Here is a 21,997-nt window from a genome sequence, read left to right on the forward strand (position 1 = left end):
GTTCAGCAGTAAAGACTCCAGGCCCGAGTCTCCTTTGCCTCGTATGTCACCTACATTTAGAGACAAGAGAACACATAATCGCCATATGGTGATGCTACCCTCTTTCCATTCCACCAGTAGCTCTGAAGCACAGGTTCTCAATTTATAAGGCCAGCTATGGTCTAATTGGGGCATGGCCCCAGCTGTGGCTGTTTCCCCAATCAGCCGAGGCTTGCTGCTCCCCCCAGCAGCAGCCCTCACGCAGGCTCAGCCCTGTCCCAGGGCTGATTTGAAGCCCTTCAGGGCAGGAACGCCCGCCCACTTCCTGGACACCAATAGGTACAGGCCTACATAACACAGAGAGAGATGCATATGTTAAACAGATGCTACACCTCTACCCCGATATAACGCGATCCGATATAACACGAATTCGGATATAACGTGGTAAAGCAGTGTCCCGGGGGTCAGAGCTGTGCACTGCGGTGGATCAAAGCAAGTTCGATATAACGCGGTGTGACAGACCCAGACCAGTGGGGTACACGAGTCTGGTAGAGGGCAAATATACTGGTCACTGGATGAGTAGTTTTCTGTTCCCTGAGTGACCAGAGCAGGGGCTGCACTAGAGTAATCAGGAACCTGCTAGAACCAGTTAAGGCAGGCAGGCTAATTAGGACACCTGGAGCTAATTAAGATGAAGCTGCTAGAATCAATTAAGGCAGGCTAATCAGGGCACCTGGGTTTTAAAAGGAGCTCACTTCAGTTTGTGGTGGGAGTGTGAGGAGCTGGGAGCAAGAGGCACAAGGAGCTGAGAGGGAGAGGGTGCGCTGCTGGAGGACTGAGGAGCACAAGCGTTATCAGACACCAGGAGGAAGGTCCTGTGGTGAGAATAAGGAAGGTGTTTGGAGGAGGCCATGGGGAAGTAGCCCAGGGAGTTGTAGCTGTCATGCAGCTGTTACAGGAGGCACTATAGACAGCTGCAGTCCACAGGGCCCTGGGCTGGAACCCAGAGTAGAGGGCGGGCCCGGGTTCCCCCCAGACCTCCCAATTGACCTGGACTGTGGGTTCTTCCAGAGGGGAAGGTCTCTGGGCTGTTCCCCAACCCACATGGTGAATCTCTGAGGCAAGAAAATCCGCCAATAAGTGCAGGACCCACCAAGATAGAGGAGGAACTTTGTCACAGCGGTTTCACCTATAATGCAGTAAGATTTTTTGGCTCCCGAGGACAGTGTTATATTGAGGTAGAGGTGTATAAAATCAGACATTTTTAAGTCAGCAGGTCCAGATACCATACATCCAAGAGTTTTAAAAGAGCTGGCCGAGGAGATCGCTGGACTGTCAATGTTTATTTTCAATAAGTCTTGGAGCACCAGAGAAGTTCCAGAAGACTGGAAGACAGCTAATGGTGTCCCAATTTTTAAAAGGTAAACAGGATGACCTGGGTAATTATAGGCCTGTCAGCCTGACTTCAATCCTGGGCAAGATAATAGAATAGCTGATATCAATTAACCTCAGAAGGAGGTACTCATAGGCGCCAACTTTTCCTGGCACCGATGGGTGCTTTGCCCCCCGCCCCGACTCCGCTCCTGCCCCACCCAATGGCGAAGCCAGGTTTTAGCAGCAGGGGGAGCGAACAAATAAAAACAGGCACCACCTGCCGCGAAGAAAAAAGCAAAAGAAAAACTCCGACTGACCTGGAGTGGCTGAAGGACCCGCCACCGAAGTGCCGCCGAAGACCCGGAGCGGACTCAGAGTGCCGCTGGGTGAGTAAAAGTGCCGCCGAAGACCCGAAGCGCCACTGGGTGAGTAGGCGCCACTTTTCTGCTCAGTGGGGGGACTAGTGTCTAGTGGTTAGAACAGTGGCTACACATTACATACACATGTACGTGGAGGTGGCCCTTTCTGTGAGTGAGTGGCTGCGGGTATTAGCTCTCTTCATTAGCGGGCAGGGTTCTGGGCCCAGCTGTGCCTGCAGAGATGCTACCCAACTGCTCTGGTTTAGTGTTTATAAAACAAGGCTGGGTTGATACTGTACTTGCCTGTATCTCAGTGAGGGACATGAGATGTTGCTCTGTAATCCAGGCCACGCAGCACTTCATGGACAAGCTGAAATTTGCCTGACCGTGCTCCAAGCCCAACACCCCTTCCTCTGCACTCAGGGCAGCGGGCGGAAGAGAGCTTGCTTCACGCCAGCCTGCCGAGCTCCTGAGCTAGCCACCCGCCAGCACACCTGAGCATATCGCGTGCGAGTGACGCTGCCCCTAGTAAAGATGGCTACTGCTATTGCCCATTGTTTTTAAGCTAAGCAGTTTAATTCCTTTATTTAGTTTTTTTTTGTTTTTTGTTTTTTAGCTGTTGCCAACATTTGTACAAGCTCCCCCCTCTCCCTCCACAACCTGCACACTCCATTTCCACACTGGTGTCACCCTGCTGGTTTTTGGTACCTTCCTGCTCCCCGGGATGTTGAATGTAATGACTCTCTGGTCGCTATTAACATGTGTTGTGCTCACGTGACCGGTCCTGGGTCAGGCCAGCTGTGCTTTAGATACCGTGGGTCTGACTTTGCACACCTGCGAATGACACATGCTCCAGGGCAGTGGACAATCAGTGCTCAGGCAGTTCATGTGCACAATGGGGGGAAGGAACAGCGCATACTGATTGTAGGGCAACGCTAGCAAAGCTAAGTAGCCTTGGGCTGTCACTGCATTTCTGCCAACAGCTGGCACGGTGTGATGCTGTGCACCCAGCCATCCTCCCAGCACAGCCCAGCCAGGGTTCAGCACGGCAGCACCTGGCACCGGGGTGGCTGGTCACTTCAGCCTGGACATGTGAGGCGCAGCCTAACCCATCATTCCCACAGCCACTCGCTACAGCTTGCCTTTTCCCTCTGCTGTAACTGAGCAATATTCACAACGTCACGGCCCCGTGGTGAGCTGATTCCAGCATCCCGGATCACTCTCCAGCAGCGAGCCGTGGTGCTGCGCGAGGCTCAAAGCTTGGTAGCGCTACCAGGGCCTCACCAAGCTGCCTTGTTACCATGTCAACTGTGATAAATAAAGGGGGGGTGAGTAGCTCCCTTTGATGGACACCCAGCCAGTTAGCTGTAAAATCCCTCTTGGTCTGTTCTCTGCTTGCTTTACCTGTAAAGGGTTAAGAACCTTGTCTCCTTCACCAGTGGCCAGTGCAGGGACCCGGGCCTGCCACTGCTCCGGGCTCCAGCCCAGGGACCTTGCCCACAGCAGCCAAGCACTCACTGCAATCCTGGGCCTCTGCCCACCCGGCCCCTTTCTCATCATCCCTTAGCTGAGGGCTAAGGTTCTCAGCCTCTCCCCCAGCCCCAGCAAATACAGCCGGAGCCTGGCTCTGGTTATCCCTCGAGCTCCTGCAGCCAGAGAGAGTAGAGAGGGGAGGCGCATGGTCTCACTGGGCCCCGCCAGGACCTGACCTCTTAAGGCCCTGCAAGGCCTTTTAGCGGAGCCTTCTCTGGAGTAGGGTGTGGTAGAACCCCAGGGCCAGGGACGCCCTGTCTCACCGCTCCTCCTACCCCCTCCCCTTGGATTTCCAGAGCCCTCAGAGGAGGCTGATGTAAAATGCTCTCTAGCACAACCTGAACATCTGGGCTTGCTGCAGCACGCCCTGGGAGAGGCTCTCCAGCCCGTGCTGTGCAGGGGGTCAGACTAGACCATCACAGTGAGCTGTTCTGGCCTTTAAATCCATGAATGACCCTAGTAATTTGGATCAGCATTCACTGGCAGATCCCGTCCCTCAGCCCCATTCTCCCCTTGCACCAGCCCTTACGCCTGGGGGCAGTCAGCGAGCCGGCCTCGCTGTATCCAGGTGTTTCAGAGCCATGCTTGAATTCAGCTAGTTAGCATTTATAACACTGATGTTAAGGATGCAGCCCAGGCCACGTGCTTGCTTAAAGTGGCTGATATATCAGTGCATGGGCTGCGCTCTGACTGGGCAAATGCTCACAGAGCACCACGCTGAGGAAGAGTGGGTTAGATGTGCTCATGCTAATAACATAGGATGAAGAGAGGCAGCTTTTGCAAAGTGTTCTGTACAGATTTCCCGCTTGGGTTGCTAATACTGGCAGATCATGTGATGTGCACTGCCCCTCCACCCGCTCAGACACAGTTTTGGAAAGTATTACTTCCCCTTGGCAAATTGTATTTTTAAAACATCCACCTCACGGCTTTCGTTGGGTGCAGCTGGCAAAGGTGTTCCCATCACCAGCCTCTTTGTTCTACAGGGACGTTTTTCATGAACATTTTCACTTTTTTAATCAACAATTTTCCTTCGCTCCTTTTCTGGTTTTGAAAGGAAAAAATTTCCAAAACGAATTTTTTTAAAACACTGATGTTTCCCTTTGTTTTGGGTGGTGAGGCCGAGGGAGGGAAAGCCCCCCCCCCCCGGGGCTGAACCGACCAAACGCTTCCTTATTTCAAAACTGGTCAACAGTCAATGAAACATTTTTTTATTGGCAATTTGTATTGAAAGTTTCACAAAACATGTCAAATGCCAAAACTGAAACTAAACGGATTTTACCTTTTCTCCATGATTTTTTTTCCCCTTTGCTTTTTGACCAGCTGCTGCAAGACTCGCTCTCATCTTGGGCGCTGGATTTGGGAGCCTGAGAGCACTGCACTCTCTCCCTTCTGCTGGGCTGCAGCTTTCAAAGCGCTTTGGGCCAGGTTTTTAAAGGTATGTGGGTGCTTAAATGCCTTTAAAAATCTTGCCCTTTATTATTAGCCCAATTTTATAGATGGAGAAACCGAGGCCCAAAGCAGTGACGTGATTTGCCCAAGGTGAGCCAGTAGGCCAATGGCAAAGCTGGGGTGGAACTCAAGTCACCCAAATCCCAGTACAACACCTTATGCACTGAACTACACAGCCCTCCACGCAGACAGCCCTGCCGTGGCTCCATCTAAAGAAACAGAGGGCTGTGGGCCCATCCATGTGCATCGCAGAAACTCCTTCGTTGGTGTTGGGAGGCGTGGTTGGGGGCATGCTGTGATTTGGCAGTGCCATATTGCTTGACTGGGTCTTGGGTGTCACCCTGCCCTTGACTGGTATTCTCATGCTCTCTTCCTGCTTTCCAAAGAAACTAGAAGCTCTCCTCCATGTCACACCGTGTACTTGGCTGGGTTTCAACCCCGGCTGGCTAATCAGTAAAACCAGGAACCACGCTAAACACAGGAACAGCCAGACAAACTAATGGGCGATCCAGATTTCATTCATATGCAAAACCAGACATTTGGAAGAGAACCAGCAGATCCACTGTCAAAGAAAGGCCTTTGCCCTTGAGCCAGGGGGCAATTCCTGCAGGGAGAGTCAGGCATTGTCCAGCCCCAAGGGATCAATATCCTCATCTAGTCTGACCTTGGGCAGAGAGTGGACAAATGACTTTGCTAGTGGCTGGGCATAGCACCCATGGCTACTGACACTCACCTCAATGCCATTTTACTAGACCCTGGTTCATGTCCCTCATGCCAGGTAAGAACAGGAGAGGACTCCCGGTTTCTAAAACCAAACTGGCTCTTTCTTAAGAGAACTAGTTGCTGCAACTGCAGCAGGCATTCCAGCCATGTGCATGCAGCCTGACTCTCGGGGGGCCTCCTGCACCCTGGGCTCCTCTCCACCTTCCATGCAGGCTGCTACTCCAGAGACCTGGCTTCTCTTCCTAACCCTGCCAATGACCTTGGGCAAATCCCCTTTGTTTCTCTTCCTGGTCACACTGTGACCGCTTTGGGCAGGGCCAGGCTCAGAGAATTGCAGTGGGGTGGAAGATTATTGTGACAATGTTTTCTCAGTGAAAAGTGAACAATCCACACATTTACACCCAAAAAACTGATATCCTCTGACGCTGGCCAATGAAAACTCTTCAGTTCAAATAAAAAAAAAATCTTTCATTCAGTTTAATTCAAACCAAAACACCACCTTGTCAGTGTTTGTTGGGTTTCCCCCTCCCCTTCTTTCTGTTTTTTGGGGGGGGGCAGGAGTTCAAAAAAGCCCCCAAGCAAACAAATTATGTTTTGATTCCAAAGGAAACAAATTTTTGACAAAAAAAATCCATCACATTGTGAACTTGTTTCACAGAAAATAACGGCCATTTCCCCACTAGCTCTGCCTGCACTGTGTTTGTGTAGGGCCTAGTAGAACAGGGCGCAACCATTAGACACGGCATTGACGGGACTTGTGACTTGAGGACTTGCCTGTGAATGGACGTGACTCTTGCATACTCCCATGATTCTCCAGTGGCAATGGGGCAAGCTTGTGGGGAGGAAGGCAGCTGTGCCTGTGGGGGATGGGTGCTGAAGGGGGGCTTGGGAGGGGGGCAGATGTTAGGGTGACAAAGGTGGGGAGAGAGAGAAGAGAAGAGGGTCTGAGAGGGCAGAGGGAGTGGGAGACCAGTCCAGGCCTTGTTCTGAGGCAGCAGTTCGGGGGAGCCCTGCTCCATGGGGGACATGCTCTGGGCAATGGAGGCAGAGAAAGGGAGGCAGGAGGAGCCAGATACCTAGGCCAGGCTCATGGATATTCTTGCCCACCCTATGGCAGTGCAGAACCCGGCCCAGGTGGGGCTCAGAGGTCCCAAGCCCCTGCCTCATGCACTGGTTTGCCCTGTCCGATGTTTTGAAATGTTGGTAGCCCTGTGTGGAGGCGTCGCTGCCAATTCCAGGGGCAGGTTCAGGCAATGCACTAAAACAGCCAGTGAGCCATTTAAATGCACAGCCCAGGGCCTCTGCAGCCACCAACAGCTAGACGCCCAGAGGACTTTGAACTAAGCTCCTCACCCAGGCATGGGCAGGAGCCTGCAGAACTGGAGCGGTTTCCCTGCGGGAGAGTGAGCTGCGAGGGAAGGGGGAGGTCTCCTTTTAATTACAAAAGGGGAGTTTTCAAGGGGGGTTGGTTGGTTGATTTCAGCTCCCTCCTTGGCATGCGCGGGCTCCAAGCTGTCTTAGCACCAGAGCCCACTCCCATCTCAGTAACACAGCATAGGCTGGGGGTGACACGGCCCTGGAGTGGGACTGCAGAGACCTGGGCTCAATGGTCTACGCTGCTGCTCACTGCCGAGGGGGGGCCTAGAGCAAGGCACTTAGGGGAGTGCTCGGCCACTCCCATGGGGCCAGGGGGTGGGACGACTGCTCTTGCTCTCCCTGGAAGCTGAGCTCTTTTGAAAACCTGTGTCTCGGCTTCTCAGCGCTATAACAACCTTGGGGGCATTAAGGGTTCATCCCCCAATGGCTGCAGGTGCTCAGGCCCGCAGGGAGGCGGGCTGGCTGGAGCCCAGCGGGAGGCGCTGCAGCGCGGTGTGCATAACGTGCTGTTCTGTCGGGGGTCCCAGGGGCTGCTTTGGCTGAGGGGCAGACGGGCACACAGAGGTGGATGCTGCCGCACCAGGGTCCAGGGGGTGGTATGAGCTGTGTGGGAGAAGGGCTCTGGAGCAGCTCTTGCTGGCAGTTCCAGGTGCAGGCATGGGGCGGACAGCTGATGCTGTCCCCACTTCACTAGCTGGTAGGTTGTCCAGCCCCTTCTCCAGTACCTGCCTGGGCTGCTTTCACTTGTAGCGAAGTGAAAGTGCACATCCCCACGGAGGACCCTCCCCTCTCAGCAGCTGGACAGCCGAAAGCTCAGAGGCCCTGTGCTCTCCTGGGGCCATTCTGCCGGGGAACAGCCTGGTACCAACCCCGGTGAGCAGGAGTGTTTTGCAGAATGACCGATCTGGTGCCTGTTTTCTCTGACTCTGTTTTCCCATATCTAAAGGAGGCGCACTGGTCACATGGCTCCAGTGGCTAATGGCACAAGTCATCCCAGGTAGTTGCAGTCCAGCATCAGCATTGCCAATTTATTACGGATTGTCGCCACTATTGTCTGTAGTCCAGGCTGGGACAATTCAGTGTCACACACTAGCAGCCGCCACGGTCCATCCCAGGGACTCTGCTCCTTGCTTTCACTGTAGGCTCTGGCTCGCCACCAGGCTTAGCTGTCTGGGAAGATGTAGCTGTACTGATTTAAGATGTGTTCCACTATCTGGTTTTGGAAGACCATGTGCATTGCCATGTTTACTTCCTCGGTCTCTGGTCTCAGGAGAGTGGGCCCAAACACAATCGCCACGCTTTGCACAGACATCCGGTTCTGCTCCTTGTAGTTGATCACGCTGGAGGGAGAAGGACAGTCAGTCACTGGAAACTGCCAGGGGCGTGTCTCACTCTGACGAATGCTGCACCTGACAGGAATGGGCTGAGACCAGAACCACGCCCAGCATGAATCCAGCACAGCATGGCAGTGCCAGGGGATCAGGGCTCAACAAGCAAAGCAAGGAACCCAGTGATCCCAGGGCTCATCCAAAGTTTTCCATCTAAACTGTTTTCTGACAGGAAGTTGGGTTTTTGACTAAATTAATTTTTTCACAGGACATGTCTGCTTTCCACAGAAAAGTGAATGCCCGAAAACCGAAATATTTCAATTCAAAAATTCTGCTGCGATGTCTATGGGAGTTGTAATTTGGTTGCCTCAAGACCCCATTCTCCTCCAGTGGCTGGGCTCCTCAACCAGACTACAACTCCCATGATGTACTGCCTCTCCCGTTCAAGAGGGCAGACCATGATGCATTGTGGGAGATGTAGTCCAATCAGGGAGCTTGGCCTATAGATAGGGGTCTACCAAATTTGCAGCCATGAAAATCGCATCACCGACTGTGAAATCTGGTCTTTTGTGTGCTTTTTTACCCTATACTATAGGCAGTGCCACTGCCAGCAGCAAGCAGAAGTAAGGGTGGCATGGTGGGTTATTGTCACCCTTACTTCTGTGCTGCCTTAAGAGCTGGGTGGCCAGAGAGCATCAGCTGCTGGCTGGGCTCCCATCTCTGAAGGCAGCATCGCCGCCAGCAGCAGCACAGAAGTAAGGGTGGCAATATCACAACACCCCGAAATGGGCTTGCACCCCCCTTTTGGGTTAGGACCCCCAGTTTGAGAAATGCTGCAGAGAAAAATCACATTTTTTGAGTTGGTCACGGCATAAATAGCAAATTTTGCAGACGTGTATCACATCCGCAAAATTTGCTATTTATGCCATGACAAGCCTGCGAAAAATGTGTGATTGCTCCATGATTTAAGTAGACCCCTACCTACAGAAGAGAACGGGAACATAAGACACCCAAATTATAACTCAATGAGGCACAAAATATTTTGGGTTTTGGACATAATTTTTTTGCCATTCAAATTTTCACTGAAAGAAAAATATCTACTTTTTCCACAGAACATTTTGCTACAATTGTTTTTTTGGTTTTGCTTTAAGTAAAATCCCCCCTCCCCCTGCTTTCCACCCAACTCTGGCTGAGCATCCTGCAGCGGGAGGCGCTGTTAAAACCCAGCAGGGTGGGGTCTGCAGAGTCCCATAGGATACTCCAAGCACAACAATCGAGCTGAGGAAGAACCTTGTAAGGGGCATGGCCAGGGGAGTTGTGAAGGGTCTTCCAGGAGCCAAGGCTAAGACCAGGGGTGAAAATTCCCCCTCGAGGAGACTAGCAGGGAAAGGCACGTGGGTACACAGGAAACCAGCAGTAGCTTAATTTCCTTCTCCCCTTCCAAGGTCTTGCCACTAGATTTGGCTTCCTCCGACTGCACCGTACCCTGGAAGATCTGCCCCTATATACCTGCCCAGGGTAGCACCAGGCCCCTGCGGCCGTCAGCACCCTGCTGCCTTCTCTCCCCTACTCCAGTCCAGCACCATGGTACAGGGTGGCACGGGCTGGGACAAGCGCCTCATAACACTGCTGATGAGAGTCAAGGGAAAGGAGGCAGCACAGACCTGCAGGATTAGTGCTCAGGCAGGAGCAGTGATCTCTGGCCTCCCTGATGGCCATGTTCAGACATAGAGGAGAATTACATGAATGGCTGGGGACTGTGCAGATCAAAGCACAAAGCTCCATGCACATGGAGAGGCCTGGGTATCAGGGCAAGAACTCACCGGCAGAGGTGCTGGAAGAGAACCTTCATGGTGTCGCGGTTGGCCTCAGGTAGGGAACACACCAGGTCCCGGATGCACTTGCTGCGCTTCGCCTGGTCATATATTTCTACAACCAGATGGAAAACCAGGTCATTCTACCTCGTCAGGACTGGGCGTCAGAGCGCGTGGGCGGGAGACCCTGGACTGGGACTCAGGAGATCTGGGCTCTCGCCTGGCTCTGCTACTGACTGGCCATGTGACGTCGAGGAGAGATGCGGGGCTGGTGCAAGTTGTCACAGCTCTATTGACATCGCCGGAGCTATAGCGATTCCCACCGGGTGAGGATCTGCCCCTACGTGATTTGCCCAGCACTAACACAGGGACACCACCACCTCTCAGAGTTCCAAGGATAAATCCACTCATGCCCTTGCTGTGCTTAGATATTACAGGGGGTGGGACCGTCTGACAAGTAGCTAGATACAGAAATCACATCTTCCCCCCAGGGAACCAAGTTGGCTGGCGCTACATCCTGGTTCAGGACAGCCTGTGGGCCAGAAATAATTTCTCTCTGGTGTGGCTCTGGATTTGCCATGCAGCCAATGAAAGGCTGTGACTGTGCCAAGCTACTCCCATGAACAGCAATTCACACCTTGCCTGGATTCTCAGCCCACTGCTCTGGCACCAGGCACAGAACCCAGGCTGGGTCTGTTGGCCCACCTCCTAATCAGCCAGGCCTACCTCTCTGGCCTTGTACCTCAAACAGAGACTGCAGAGGGCTTTAACCTTCCATGCGTTTCTCATGCATCCTCTCAACAAATCACAGCTCAGCTGTGAAAGCAGAGCTGGTTGGATGGCTCCATAATACGGAGCCATTTTCAGAATGGCACCGGACTCCAAACAAGTGTCCAGAACGGCGGTCTATGCTGAGTGGGCACCAGCATTCTTAGTCAAAACCCATGATGTCTTAGCATGCGTCCACACGGGGCAGGTGTAATTCCCAGCCCAGCTCAGGTACACGCACATGCATTAAAAAGAGCCGGTTCACCGGGGCTTGCACGGGCGATGGCTTGGGCTAACTGCCCATGTATGTACCCGGGGGGATCATAGAATATCAGGGTTGGAAGGGACCTCAGGAGGTATCTAGTCCAGCTCCCTGCTCAAAGCAGGACCAACCCCAACTAAATCATCCCAGCCAGGGCTTTGTCAAGCCTGACCTTAAAAACCTCTAAGGAAGGAGATTCCACCACCTCCCTAGGTAACCCATTCCAGTGCTTCACCACCCTCCTTGTGAAAAAGTTTTTCCTAATATCCAACCTAAACCTCCCCCACTGCAACTTGAGATCATTGCTCCTTGTTCTGTCATCTGGTACCACTGAGAACAGTCTAGATCCGTCCCCTTTGGAACCCCCTTTCAGGTAGTTGAAAGCAGCTATCAAATCCCGCCTCATTCTTCTCTTCTGAAGTCTAAATACATGTGCTCCAGCCCCCTAATCATTTTTGTTGCCCTCTGCTGGACTCTTTCCAATTTTTCCACCTCCTTCTTGCAGTGTGAGGCCCAAAACTGGACACAGTACTCCAGATGAGGCCTCACCAATGCTGAATAGAGGGGAATGATCATATCCCTTGATCTACTTATACAGCCCCAAATGCCGTTGGCCTTCTTGGCAACAAGGGCACACTGTTGACTCATATCCAGCTTCTTGTCCACTGTAACCCCTTGGTCCTTTTCTGCAGAACTGCTGCCTAGCCATTTGGTCCCTAGTCTGTAACAGTGAATGGGATTCTTCCATCCTAAGTGCAGGACTCTGCACTTGTCCTTGTTGAACCTCATCAGATTTCTTTTGGCCCAATCCTCTAATTTGTCTAGGTCCCTCTGTATCCTATCCCTACCCTCCAGCGTATCTACCACTCCTCCCAGTTTAGTGTCATCTGCAAACTCCACACCATCTTCCAGATCATTAATGAAGATATTGAACAAAACCGGCCCCAGGACCGACCCTTGGGGCACTCCGCTTGATACCGGCTGCCAACTAGACATGGAGCCATTGGGAGTGCTAGCCCGAGCTGCCACTCATGTCTCTGTGTCCACGATGCTATTTTTAGGTGCTAGCTCGCAGAGAGCTAGTGCGTGTCTATCTACCCATACTGGATATCACACCTCCCAGTCACAGCATAACTGTACCCTTAATGATAATAGGAGAGATCCCTGCAGAGTCTGCTCTTGTGTCTTGGCTGGGGAGATGGGGCCAGGCTTTGGGGCTGAATTGCGGAGTGAAGGGGTTCAGGAAATCCAAATGAGCACGGCCCTGCTGGGTAGAGGACTGGCCGCCACCCACACTGCAGGTGTCAGACAAGGCCGTGGCTTCTCTTGTCCCTTACTTATTGCAGTGATGAATTTGTCAAAGTAGCTGAATGGGAAGAGCGGCTCTGGCAGCTCCCGAAAGAAGAGCTTCAAAGCCCCCGTGATGACGTGGACATCCTCCCACCGGCCATCATCCAGGTCCAGATTTTCATCTGCGGGAAGGAGGCAGGTAGGTTAGCCAATGCTCTGATACTGGGGTGGGAGGGGCTTGCTCCATGCATGTATGGATCTAGGTCAAGTCAGGCAATCCTGGGCCCGGATGTGCGCACACGTGTGCAAGCTTAGGGCACAGAGGTGAGAGTGCTCTTCAGTAGTGCAAAGGGGGACGGAAGTATCAGATACACATTTCTACCAGCGAGGGGATTAGCCATTGGATCAAACTACTGAAGTAAGGGGGAGAGTCTCCGGCTCTTGAAGTCTGCCGCTTCAGACTGGAAAATGCTTTAGCCACACACAAGTTACTGGGCTCAACATGGGGTGACGGGGCGAGGGTCTCTGGCCTGTGCTAGGCAGGGGTCAGCCTGGATGATCGAATGGCCCCTTTTGGCCCTAATCTCTGTGAATCCAAACAGGAGTAGAATGCTCCCTGGTGGAGCCCATTTCCTGGAAGTTGTCTCTGCATCACTGGAGACCTCCCAGAGTTTAACAACAGAGGAGGATTAAATGTACAATTTACTGCCTGCAATTTCGTCAGCTCTCAAATGAAGCCAGACTGGGTCTGCTCAGCACTCGGACAGGAGATCTCCAGAGAAACTCCAGGGGATGTTGGTGATCCAATAGCAGGCCAACTTCCCTCAGAGGCAACAGAGGGTCCTGTGGCACCTTTGAGACTAACAGAAGTACTGGGAGCATAAGCTTTCGTGGGTAAGAACCTCACTTCTTCAGATGCAAGATGTTGCTTTTTACAGATTCAGACTAACACGGCTACCCCTCTGATACTTCCCTCAGAGGGTGCGTCTACACTGCATCGGAGGTGCTATTGCCGCACCGTAAACATACACAACACTAAAACACATGGCTAAAAACATCAGCGTGACCACGATGGCACAGGCTTCAGCAGAGACTAGCAATGTGAGTCCGTACGTAGGGTCCCCAGTCTGCTTAGACAGCCTGTGCCACCATATCTACATGGCTGTACTTAGCTGTGCGAGCACAGTTATGTCTACCAGTGTTGCGCTCACACCTTGGATTACAGTGTAGACCCACCCTGAGCCGGGACTGTCCTAGTATCAGGGAGTGTTAAGGGTGCTGTGCTACGGAATGGCTACATTCTTCAAGTGAGCTATAAAACCAATCTTCCCACCATGTGTTAGCCCCACAGCTCTTTCGATAGGAGGAAGAGGGTTAACAGGGATCGCTAACTTCTGTAATCACACTGTCTCCTTAAATTCCTCATGGAGTTTCAGTTGGATAATTTCTTCTTCACTTCCTGCCCCTAAATTGTTGGGCAGTAGTACAACTAAGCAAGTGACCAAATTCTACCCTAGAGGTGGCTGCAATTCAATGATAGCTTAAGTGATTCCAGCAAGTGTTGTGGGCAAAGTATCTAAAAACTGCCTCATTCTGTGTTTGTACAGCACCTAGTGCAGTTGGGTCCTGACCTTCTCGGCGCTGCTGGAATCCATGGCTCACCTCCGGATGAACAGAGCCAGGGAGATGCTGTTGCTACCATCACTACTGCAATACTGGACACTGATTTCTCCCCAAATTCTTACAAACCCAACTGAAGGAGGGTCCCGCTGGTTCCACAGTGCTCATGAGGTGTGTCTGCTAAGAGACAGCTAAGGGACAACCTCCCTCCCCCTCCAATGATAACCCTTGGGCAGGATTCCTGCGAGATCACTGACAGCCCCCTGTGGAGTCTGGCTCACTCCCTGTGTTCGAACAAAACACAGGCTTTGAGGTGTGGGCCCAGAATCCATCCCACATTCGACTTGGCATTTCTTACAAGCAACAAAGACTCATAGTGCAAAATCCTGCCCTCATTGAAGTCAATGACAAAACTCCCATTGGCTTCAATGGGCACAGGATCTCAGCCACAGATTTTTTAAGACTAGAAGGGACCATAAAGATAGGGTTACCAAAAGTCCGGATTTCCCCAGACATGTCTGGCTTTTTGGTTGTTAAATGGACGTCCGGGAGGAATGTTTAAATATCTAAAAAACGTCTGGGTTTTTCAATATTTAAAAATCCCTCCTGGCCGGCCGGCAGATGGACGTGTGGTAACCCTGCGGAGCAAGTCTCTGAGCGCCCGTCCCAGGGACTGCAGGGCTCGGAGAGGTTCTTCGCCGAGGAGCCACTAGGGGTTCTGTGGAGCTCGGCGCCACGTTCACAGCTGGGCGCTCCTTGAGCCCAGCCCCATCCAGGGCCCCCCGGCCCCAGCCCCGGGTGGCGAGTGCCAAGGCCCTGACGCTCTGCCCTGCCCGAGCTGCAGCCGCGCCGGGGAGCGTCCGAGGGCTGCCGGCAGCGCTGGAGCCGACGGGGCTGTCGGAGGATGAGTCATAGCCGGCCCCGCACCAGCGGGCTGAGCGGGGAATTGTCCTGGGAGAAGTTTCCCTGGGCGGCCAAGTCCGTAACCTCCCTCCGTGCGGCGGCCAAGCCCGTAACCTCCCTCCCTGCTAGCACGGGCGCCCTCAGGCTCCCAGCTTTCTGCTGGCCGGAGCGGAGCCTGCAGGGAAACTTCTCCCAGGACAACTCCCTGCTCAGCTCGCTGGTGCGGGGACCTGCTCCGACTCATCCTCCGGCAGCTCCAGCACTGCCTGCAGCCCTCGGACGATCTCCGGCGCGGCTGCAGCTCGGGCAGGGCAGCGCGTCACGGCCGAGCCCTCACAAAGGAGGCTGCCTGGTGGGGGGGGAGGGGGGGGAGTGGAGGGAATGGGGGGTTTCCTCCCCTCCCCTCCGGCTGCCGCATCGCGCCCGCCAAGGCTGCGAGCGGGACAAGGGAGCCTCCCGCAGCCACGGCAGGGGGGGAGGGAGATTCCGGGAGTGGCGGACCCTGCAGCCCCTAGGGCCAGGTGCAGCTCCCCAGCTGGAGCGGGAGGGGTTGCACCAGTGACTTCAGGCGGGGTCGGGGCTTCGACTCCCTGGTACCCCACACAAGTCAAGAGCAACTCTCCCCTCCCCCCCTCAGTGAAGCAAGGGCAGGGGGTAAATTTAAAACTGGATCCTGCCACATCTTGTGTGGTGTGGGACCAATCCTCTGCCCCTCCGCTGTCTGGACAGAGAACATGGTGGGGACAGTTAGGGTGGGGGGGTCTCAGGAGGGGACAGTCAGGGGACAAGGAGCGGGGGGTTGGGGATTCTGAGGGGGGCAGTCAGGGGGCGGGAAGTGGGAGGGAGTGGATGGGGGTGGGGCTAGGGCGGGGCCTAGCCCCAAAATCTTCTTTTTTGATTGTTGAAATATGGTAACCCTAATAAAGATCTAGTCTGATCTCCTGTATAACACGACCAGAAAGCCTCAGAGATTCTTGCATTGAGCCTGTTAACTTCTTGTTGAGCAAGAGAGAGAGAGAGAGAAAAGCCAACCTTAACACTCCAAGCGAGGCGGAACCCATCACACCGTAGGGGCAGTTGTTCCAATGGTTATTTACCTTTGCCGTTAACAATGGGCACCCAATTTCCAGTTGGGGTTTTCTATCTTCAGCTTCCACCCACTGAACCTTGCTGTCCTTTTGTCTGCCCTTGGCTCTCAGTAAGCTTCACTCCTTTTGGGAGAAGCTCAATGGGCTCCATCTTCTAAAATGGGACCATGTCTTGTGATGTCTGAATGGGAGCCGGCCCTTGGAGGCTGGGAGTACAAAATCCTCTCAGCCTTCTCTTTCATAAGCTAGAGAGAGAGGCTAAAGAAGCTCTCTCTCCATGAGGCAGGTTTCCAGATTTTGAATCTAGAGCCGTTAAAACTTGGAATTTATGTTCCATGGGAAATTCTGACACTTTTTTTTTTCTTTAAGTTAATTCCAACCTGGAATGAAAACTCAAATTTTCAGTTTCCATGAAAAGGAAATGAATGTTTTCATTTTGGAAAAAGTGAACTGGAAGACAGATCTCCAGAGACTCTCACGTTTCATTGGAAAACTCCCGACTGGCTGTTCTCGAATGATCCTTGTAACTCTTCTCTGAGCTCTCTCCAATTTTTCAACATCCTTTTTACCGTGGGGACACGCTATTCTGGTGACAAATGACCAACGGGTTCTCAAAGCATTACCAATTTACCTGATTCTGTATTTTCTCACCTTTCTAAATTAGAAAAAGATTTTTAAAAGTCAAAGGCATGTTTATTTAAAGACACTAGATGGTAAGAAAGCTACAGCTAACCCACTGAAAGCAGGCCTACCGTGGTCCACTTTGTAGCGCAGTTTCTGTATAGTTGCCAGATTTCCACTTATTCGATAAAGTCCATCAATGTCCAAACCTATTAGACCAGGGACCAAAACTACAGTTAGTTACCCCATAGCTGGACAACAGGAATATGCCAACAAGGAGCTGGAGAGACGTTGCGACAGAGATTCACACATAAAGCAAGCCCAGTGTGAAGAGAGCTTCATGCTCCATAGGCGCTAGGAGGGCCGGCATTCTCAAAAGGATGTGACAGATTTGCACAAGTGCTCAGCGGACTGGGTGCTGATACCTACTGCTGCATTTCCAGGGGTGCTTAGCACCCGAACTGCTTGGGAAACCTGGCCCAGGCTGCAGGTGCTAAGCACTTGGAAGTCTGGCCCCAAGCTCTTTTGGGCCTCTGCCCTGTTCCTTGCGAAGGAATGCAATGGGGTACTCGAGCAGCAGGGGCCCTCCAGGCCCCAGACACGGCTCATACTTGCAGCCTGCCTTGGGGGAAGGAGCAATGCACTGGGATGCAGCAGGGCAGGTCCAGGTCTGCAGCGGCTGCGGCAGAAACCGAGAGAGGAGCAGGGCCACGCAGATTCGAAAGCGAGTCGAGAAAAGCAGTTTAGAAACTTCTGTGCTGCTTTCTGTTCTGCTTCTCCTCGGGACTACTTTTTAAGGTGGGAGGGTACGTGCAGACACACCCCAACAGCTTGCTCTACAAACCCAGATTGAACCAAGCCTCGAGATGAAGAATTCAGAAGCCAGATGCTAATAGCAATTAGCTGCTCCATTAGTCAGTTTGTGGGATGCTTCTTGGGAAACTAACCCCCCCTGAGCCTGCAGCCCCTCCTCGTAGCCCACCTAGGCCCGAGGGCACCAGGTAACGCTGGGGGGGGCTGCAGTGCCAGAGATGGTGGAGTCAGGGCTGGTTACTCAGGGCAGAAGGGGCTGTGCTTCCCCGAGGGCTGGAGCCCTGGAGCATGAGAGGGGCTGGCTAGGGGCTCTCTTGGCCCCCTGCTCTTTACTGGAGGATTTGGCGAGGATACCTCTGTGTTCCACCGTCTGGATGCACTGCTGCACAAACCGCGGCACCGTGCCATGCTCCCGCTCGCACAGCGCTTGCAAGGAGCAGCCAAACACTTGGTCTGAAAAACAAACCAACAAAGCCAGACATTTAGGCAGGTAACTCGGGGCTCTGCCAGGGGATCAGGATGATTTGCCCCCCTGGATCGCCGGTCTGGGGACGTGCTGGGGGAGAAGCTTTGCTTGGGGATGCAAGGTTTGGGTTTCCTGGCTCGGAAGAAGGGTTTGTTCTACTCGTAAGCGCCCACCCCCAAAGCGCCCTGCCCAGCCTGTACCTTTGATGTACCCTCGCTCCCGCAGGAACTGCAGAGGGGGCCGTTTCTGGAGCAGCTTTCGCAGCCTGTTTCGAACTTTGCTGGTGTCGCTCTCGGAGCCCAGGCTACTGGCTGCCGGCCCGGAGGCTGCGGGAGACAAGGGAGAGCGTTTCACCGCGAGACCAGGAGAGGCCCCAGCATCGTTCTGGGCACAGACAAGGAGCCCCAAATGGGCTGCAGACAGGTTGCTTAGCTTAGCCCTCCCCGTAGGTCCACTCCCAGCGCGAAGGCCAAACATTACACAGAAGTAAGGGTGGCATGGTATGGCATTGGCACCCTTACTTCTGCACTTCTAATTTTCTGTCTAGTCCACCTCAGCCCCCCACACTGGAAAGAGGCTGGCGCTGCCCCTGCCAGCTCCTCACTCTGGTCTCAGTCTGCTTGGGTGAGCAGCTGCTTTATACCAGAAAGAAAACTCCATGTTAGAGAGAGTCCTGTTGCAGGGACGTTACCACCCCAAGCCTGGTGCCGCCAGGGGCCCGGTGTGAGCACCATCCCTGCCTACTGAACCCCATCCTAGTCCCGCTCCCATGACAGGACATGCCAAAGGGCCAGAGGTGACCTGGCCTTGAGCACACCAGCCAGAGGAGTTGGGGGACCCAGCTCGCATTCGTGTTGCCATCTGTGTCCTTCAGCCAGTTTGCCCTGCAATGCAACACGGGGCATGCTATGGGGCCGATGCTGCAGCCTGCTCTGGCAGTACGTATGGGCTGTATGCAAGCCTCCAAGGCAGGGAGAGAATTTTCCGAGTTACAACCACCCTACACTGCCCCACTGCAAGGCCTGGGGAAGTGGGGGTTGGGAACAGCCATAGAGCTTGAGGTTCCAGAGATCAGAAGGCTGCTCTATGTAGAGGCTGCTCTAACTTGCCCAAGGAGCCATTTGGCCCAGGCTCCAGGTGGGGAGCACTCCTGCACCTTCTGGGCTGTCTCCCAGCATAGAACCTGGCCCTCCGCCTTCACTGCATGCTACTAACTAGGGCATCTACACTGCTGCTCAGCTGCACCTTACCAAGGGACATTGGGTAGTTAATGCAGCTCTGCCTGGCCTGAGCTGAGCAGACAACGAACTCTGCAGCACCACAACCAGCAGCTCCCAGGCAGACTCGGCCTGGAGGCTGCACCAGAGCGGGCCCCTGGGCTGTTCCCAAGCAGGCTGCTCCGCTCAGATCTCACCCACTCGCCTGGATTCTTTTTGTCTTCGTCTTTGTTGTTTCCCAGTCTCTCCTTGGCTCCAAAGTCCCCAACGTTTCCGTTCTCGTCGTGAGTAGGAAAGTCTGTGGACTGAGGGAGACATGGCATCAGCTCTTGTCCCATCAAGGCCCCGAAGGAGCTCAGAGGCATGCAGCTCAGGGCGGGAGGCGTGGTGCTTTCCCAGAGTCTGCTAGACACGGCTGAGTAGGTTGGGAGGGAGACAGCGGATAATGCGAAAATTCCCCCACCCCGACACACAAGTGATGGTCCACAAATCAGTCTGGACACAACAGATACTTGGACTGTCAGCTCTTTGGGGCAGGGATGGGCTTTTGTTCTGTGTTTGTACAGCACCTGGTGAGCTGGGGTCCGGGGCCTAGGGCTACTGCAGCGCAGAGAATGCAACCGCAGCAGGAGCCAACCTGAAACTTTGCTCAAAATTCACATTTTTTTGAGGTTGGGGTAAGAAAGAAACCAATCCCGCCGTGCTGAGTTCCCAGGGGGACAGCGGCTGGCAGGGTGTTTCTAGCAGCCAAAGTGCTGTAAATCTCGTGAGAAAGCCAGTCCCAGGATGGCGATGCCAGATCCTAAAGACGAAACCTAGGTGGGGCTCCAGGAGGGGACAGAGCTGAGCAGAAGATGGGCAAGTGAGGCTGAGCAGAGAACGGGGCAGGAGAAGGGGGTCAGGGACAGTGCTGAGGATGGGGGCGTGGTGTGTAACCCACCGGCCACCTATCTGGGTCTCTGTCCCAATCTGGGGGCTGGACTGTGTAAAAGGTCTTCTGAACAAAGGGGCCTATTCCTGGAACTTTAGCCCAGAGCTCCTGCTGGTTGGCCCGGAGGTCCTGGGTTCAGGTTCCTGCCAGGCCAGTGCCTCGGGAAAGCTCTAACAAAACGCCTGGAGAAGCCCCTCTCACCAGCTTGCCGATGCTGTCGGCGATCACCTTCTGCCACGTGGCCACAATGGGCTCAGAGTCGTGCTGGATCAAGAACTCAGAACCGTCGCGGGTCTTCAGCTGAAAGAAGCAGTATGGGAGTTATCAGGGTGAAACAGGCGCTGTGCAGCCCCCAATGTGACAGCCTTCCAGAGGGTCCGTAGGGGAAGAAGGGCAGTTTCTTTCCATGGCACAACAGCACTCAGACACCAGTGGGCTGGGCTGGTGTGACAGGGCCCCTGCTGTTGGCCTTGACTTCTGTGCAATTTTACAGCTCAAGTCTCTGCTCATTGGGCACCCCAAATTCCCATCGATTCAGACCACATAGAATCATAGAATCTCAGGGTTGGAAGGGACCTCAGGAGGTATCTAGTCCAACCCCCTGCTCAAAGCAGGACCAATCCCCAGATAGATTTTTGCCTCAGATTCCCTAAGTGGCCCCCTCAAGGATTGAGCGCACAATCCTGGGTTTAGCAGGCCAATGCTCAAACCACTGAGCTCTCCCTCCCCCAGGCTGAGCCCTTGTCTTCGGTGCTCACAGGTCCTGAGGAAAAGATGCCTGGCTTCTAGGGGCAGATCCCTTGCACTGGGCTCCCTCAGACTAAGCCCTGGCTCTGCACTGAGGTCTCCCCCTGTATTTAGCTGCATCTCTAAGCTGTCTCTGCAGCAGGAGTGTCCCAGCTCTGCCCGCAACCTGGCCAGGCAGGCGGGGCGTTGTGATCGCTGCTCCTGACGGGCTAGAATTGTGATCCCGGTGCGAATCACCAGTCTGTCTCATCCACCTGTTGTGAGCTCCTTGGGTGGGGGCTGCCACTTGCTCCGTGTACGGCCAGCCCCCAGTACTGTGGGACTTAGCTGGCCAACCCCTCTGTGCTACTGCAGTAGAAGTGTTCAGTAACCACCAACCCCCGGCTTGGTTTGCTCAAAGCTGCGGCCAAACATCTCGGGTTCATCCACTGTCCCGTTGTGCAGGCGTGAAGAGTTACCAGCTGGCAGTTTCCTTTCCAATGCAAAGCCCAAAAGAGCCAGGGTTTGGCTGTACCGGCCGTCCCAAAGGAGCCTGCTGTCTGCACTGGCAAAGGGGACTGGCCCGTACTGCCCTGCTGTGTGCAGAGAGGGGCCCTGCTGACGGAGACACCACTTTTTAATTCTCCCTTTCCCCTGAAGTCTGGCTGCCCCTCGGCAATAGCATGTGGCCCCTGGCCACTCACGTCTTATTGAAAAGATACCCTGGGCTGGCTAAACAGCAGCCAGTGGAGGGTTATGCAATGGCCAGGGAGGCCTGGTGCGCTCGTACTGGTATAACTGTGTCAGTTGTGGATATGATCCCCATGTGCCTTATAGTTCTACTGGTACAACCCCTAGCATGGACGCAGTTACTCTGGAAGAACAGGGCCGAACACCAGCAGAGCTTATTCCCCATCCTGCCCGGGTCTGGCTATCCCAGGAGAAGTACCTTGATCTCAGGAGAACTGCGTCCACACTGGGGTGGGAGGGGGGCCTGTACACTTTAGTTGCACCAGGCCAACTTGAGTGCATAGTCAAGGCCCGAAGTCACGATTTCCCACTGCCCCGCCCCACCCGCTGCCACCTCGCCGCAAAGGAAGGGCAGATTGCCCCGGGTCAGACTGAGGCGCGTAACCCAGCTGCTTGGCACTGGGGCAGACGGCAGCGCCGGGTGACAGGGAACGTGAAGTGGCCGTTAGCCCAATAAGCAGCCAGCGTGCAGGGCACTAAAGAGTCACAGGTGTGAGGGCCGTGTGTGCACGTACCAGAGAACACACCAGCCAGGGGGCATCAGCTCTTGGGTGCAAACCACAGCCCTGCACAAAGAGGCTCTGTTCTCACCAAGCCTCGGGACCC

General features: G+C 53.9%; 1 protein-coding gene across 6 annotated transcripts in view; it reads right to left on the reverse strand.

Annotated features, from left to right (window-relative positions):
* Nucleotides 1–4,437: 4,437 nt before the first annotated feature.
* Nucleotides 4,438–21,997, reverse strand: part of ARHGAP27 (Rho GTPase activating protein 27) — an 84,537-nt gene continuing 66,977 nt past the window's right edge. For all 6 annotated transcript variants that reach the window (XM_008167589.4, XM_065577554.1, XM_065577557.1 and 3 more), the window contains 8 exons: nt 20,117–20,215; nt 19,190–19,289; nt 17,968–18,093; nt 17,656–17,754; nt 16,620–16,697; nt 12,304–12,438; nt 9,946–10,051; nt 4,438–8,134 (listed from right to left, as the gene is read on the reverse strand). In XM_008167589.4, coding sequence (XP_008165811.2) covers nt 7,957–8,134; nt 9,946–10,051; nt 12,304–12,438; nt 16,620–16,697; nt 17,656–17,754; nt 17,968–18,093; nt 19,190–19,289; nt 20,117–20,215 — 921 coding nt within the window. In that variant the 3' untranslated portion in view covers nt 4,438–7,956. The remainder of the gene's footprint in view (nt 8,135–9,945; nt 10,052–12,303; nt 12,439–16,619; nt 16,698–17,655; nt 17,755–17,967; nt 18,094–19,189; nt 19,290–20,116; nt 20,216–21,997) is intronic.

The sequence above is a fragment of the Chrysemys picta genome, chromosome 24, assembly GCF_011386835.1.
Source record: "Chrysemys picta bellii isolate R12L10 chromosome 24, ASM1138683v2, whole genome shotgun sequence".
NCBI lineage: Eukaryota > Metazoa > Chordata > Testudines > Emydidae > Chrysemys > Chrysemys picta.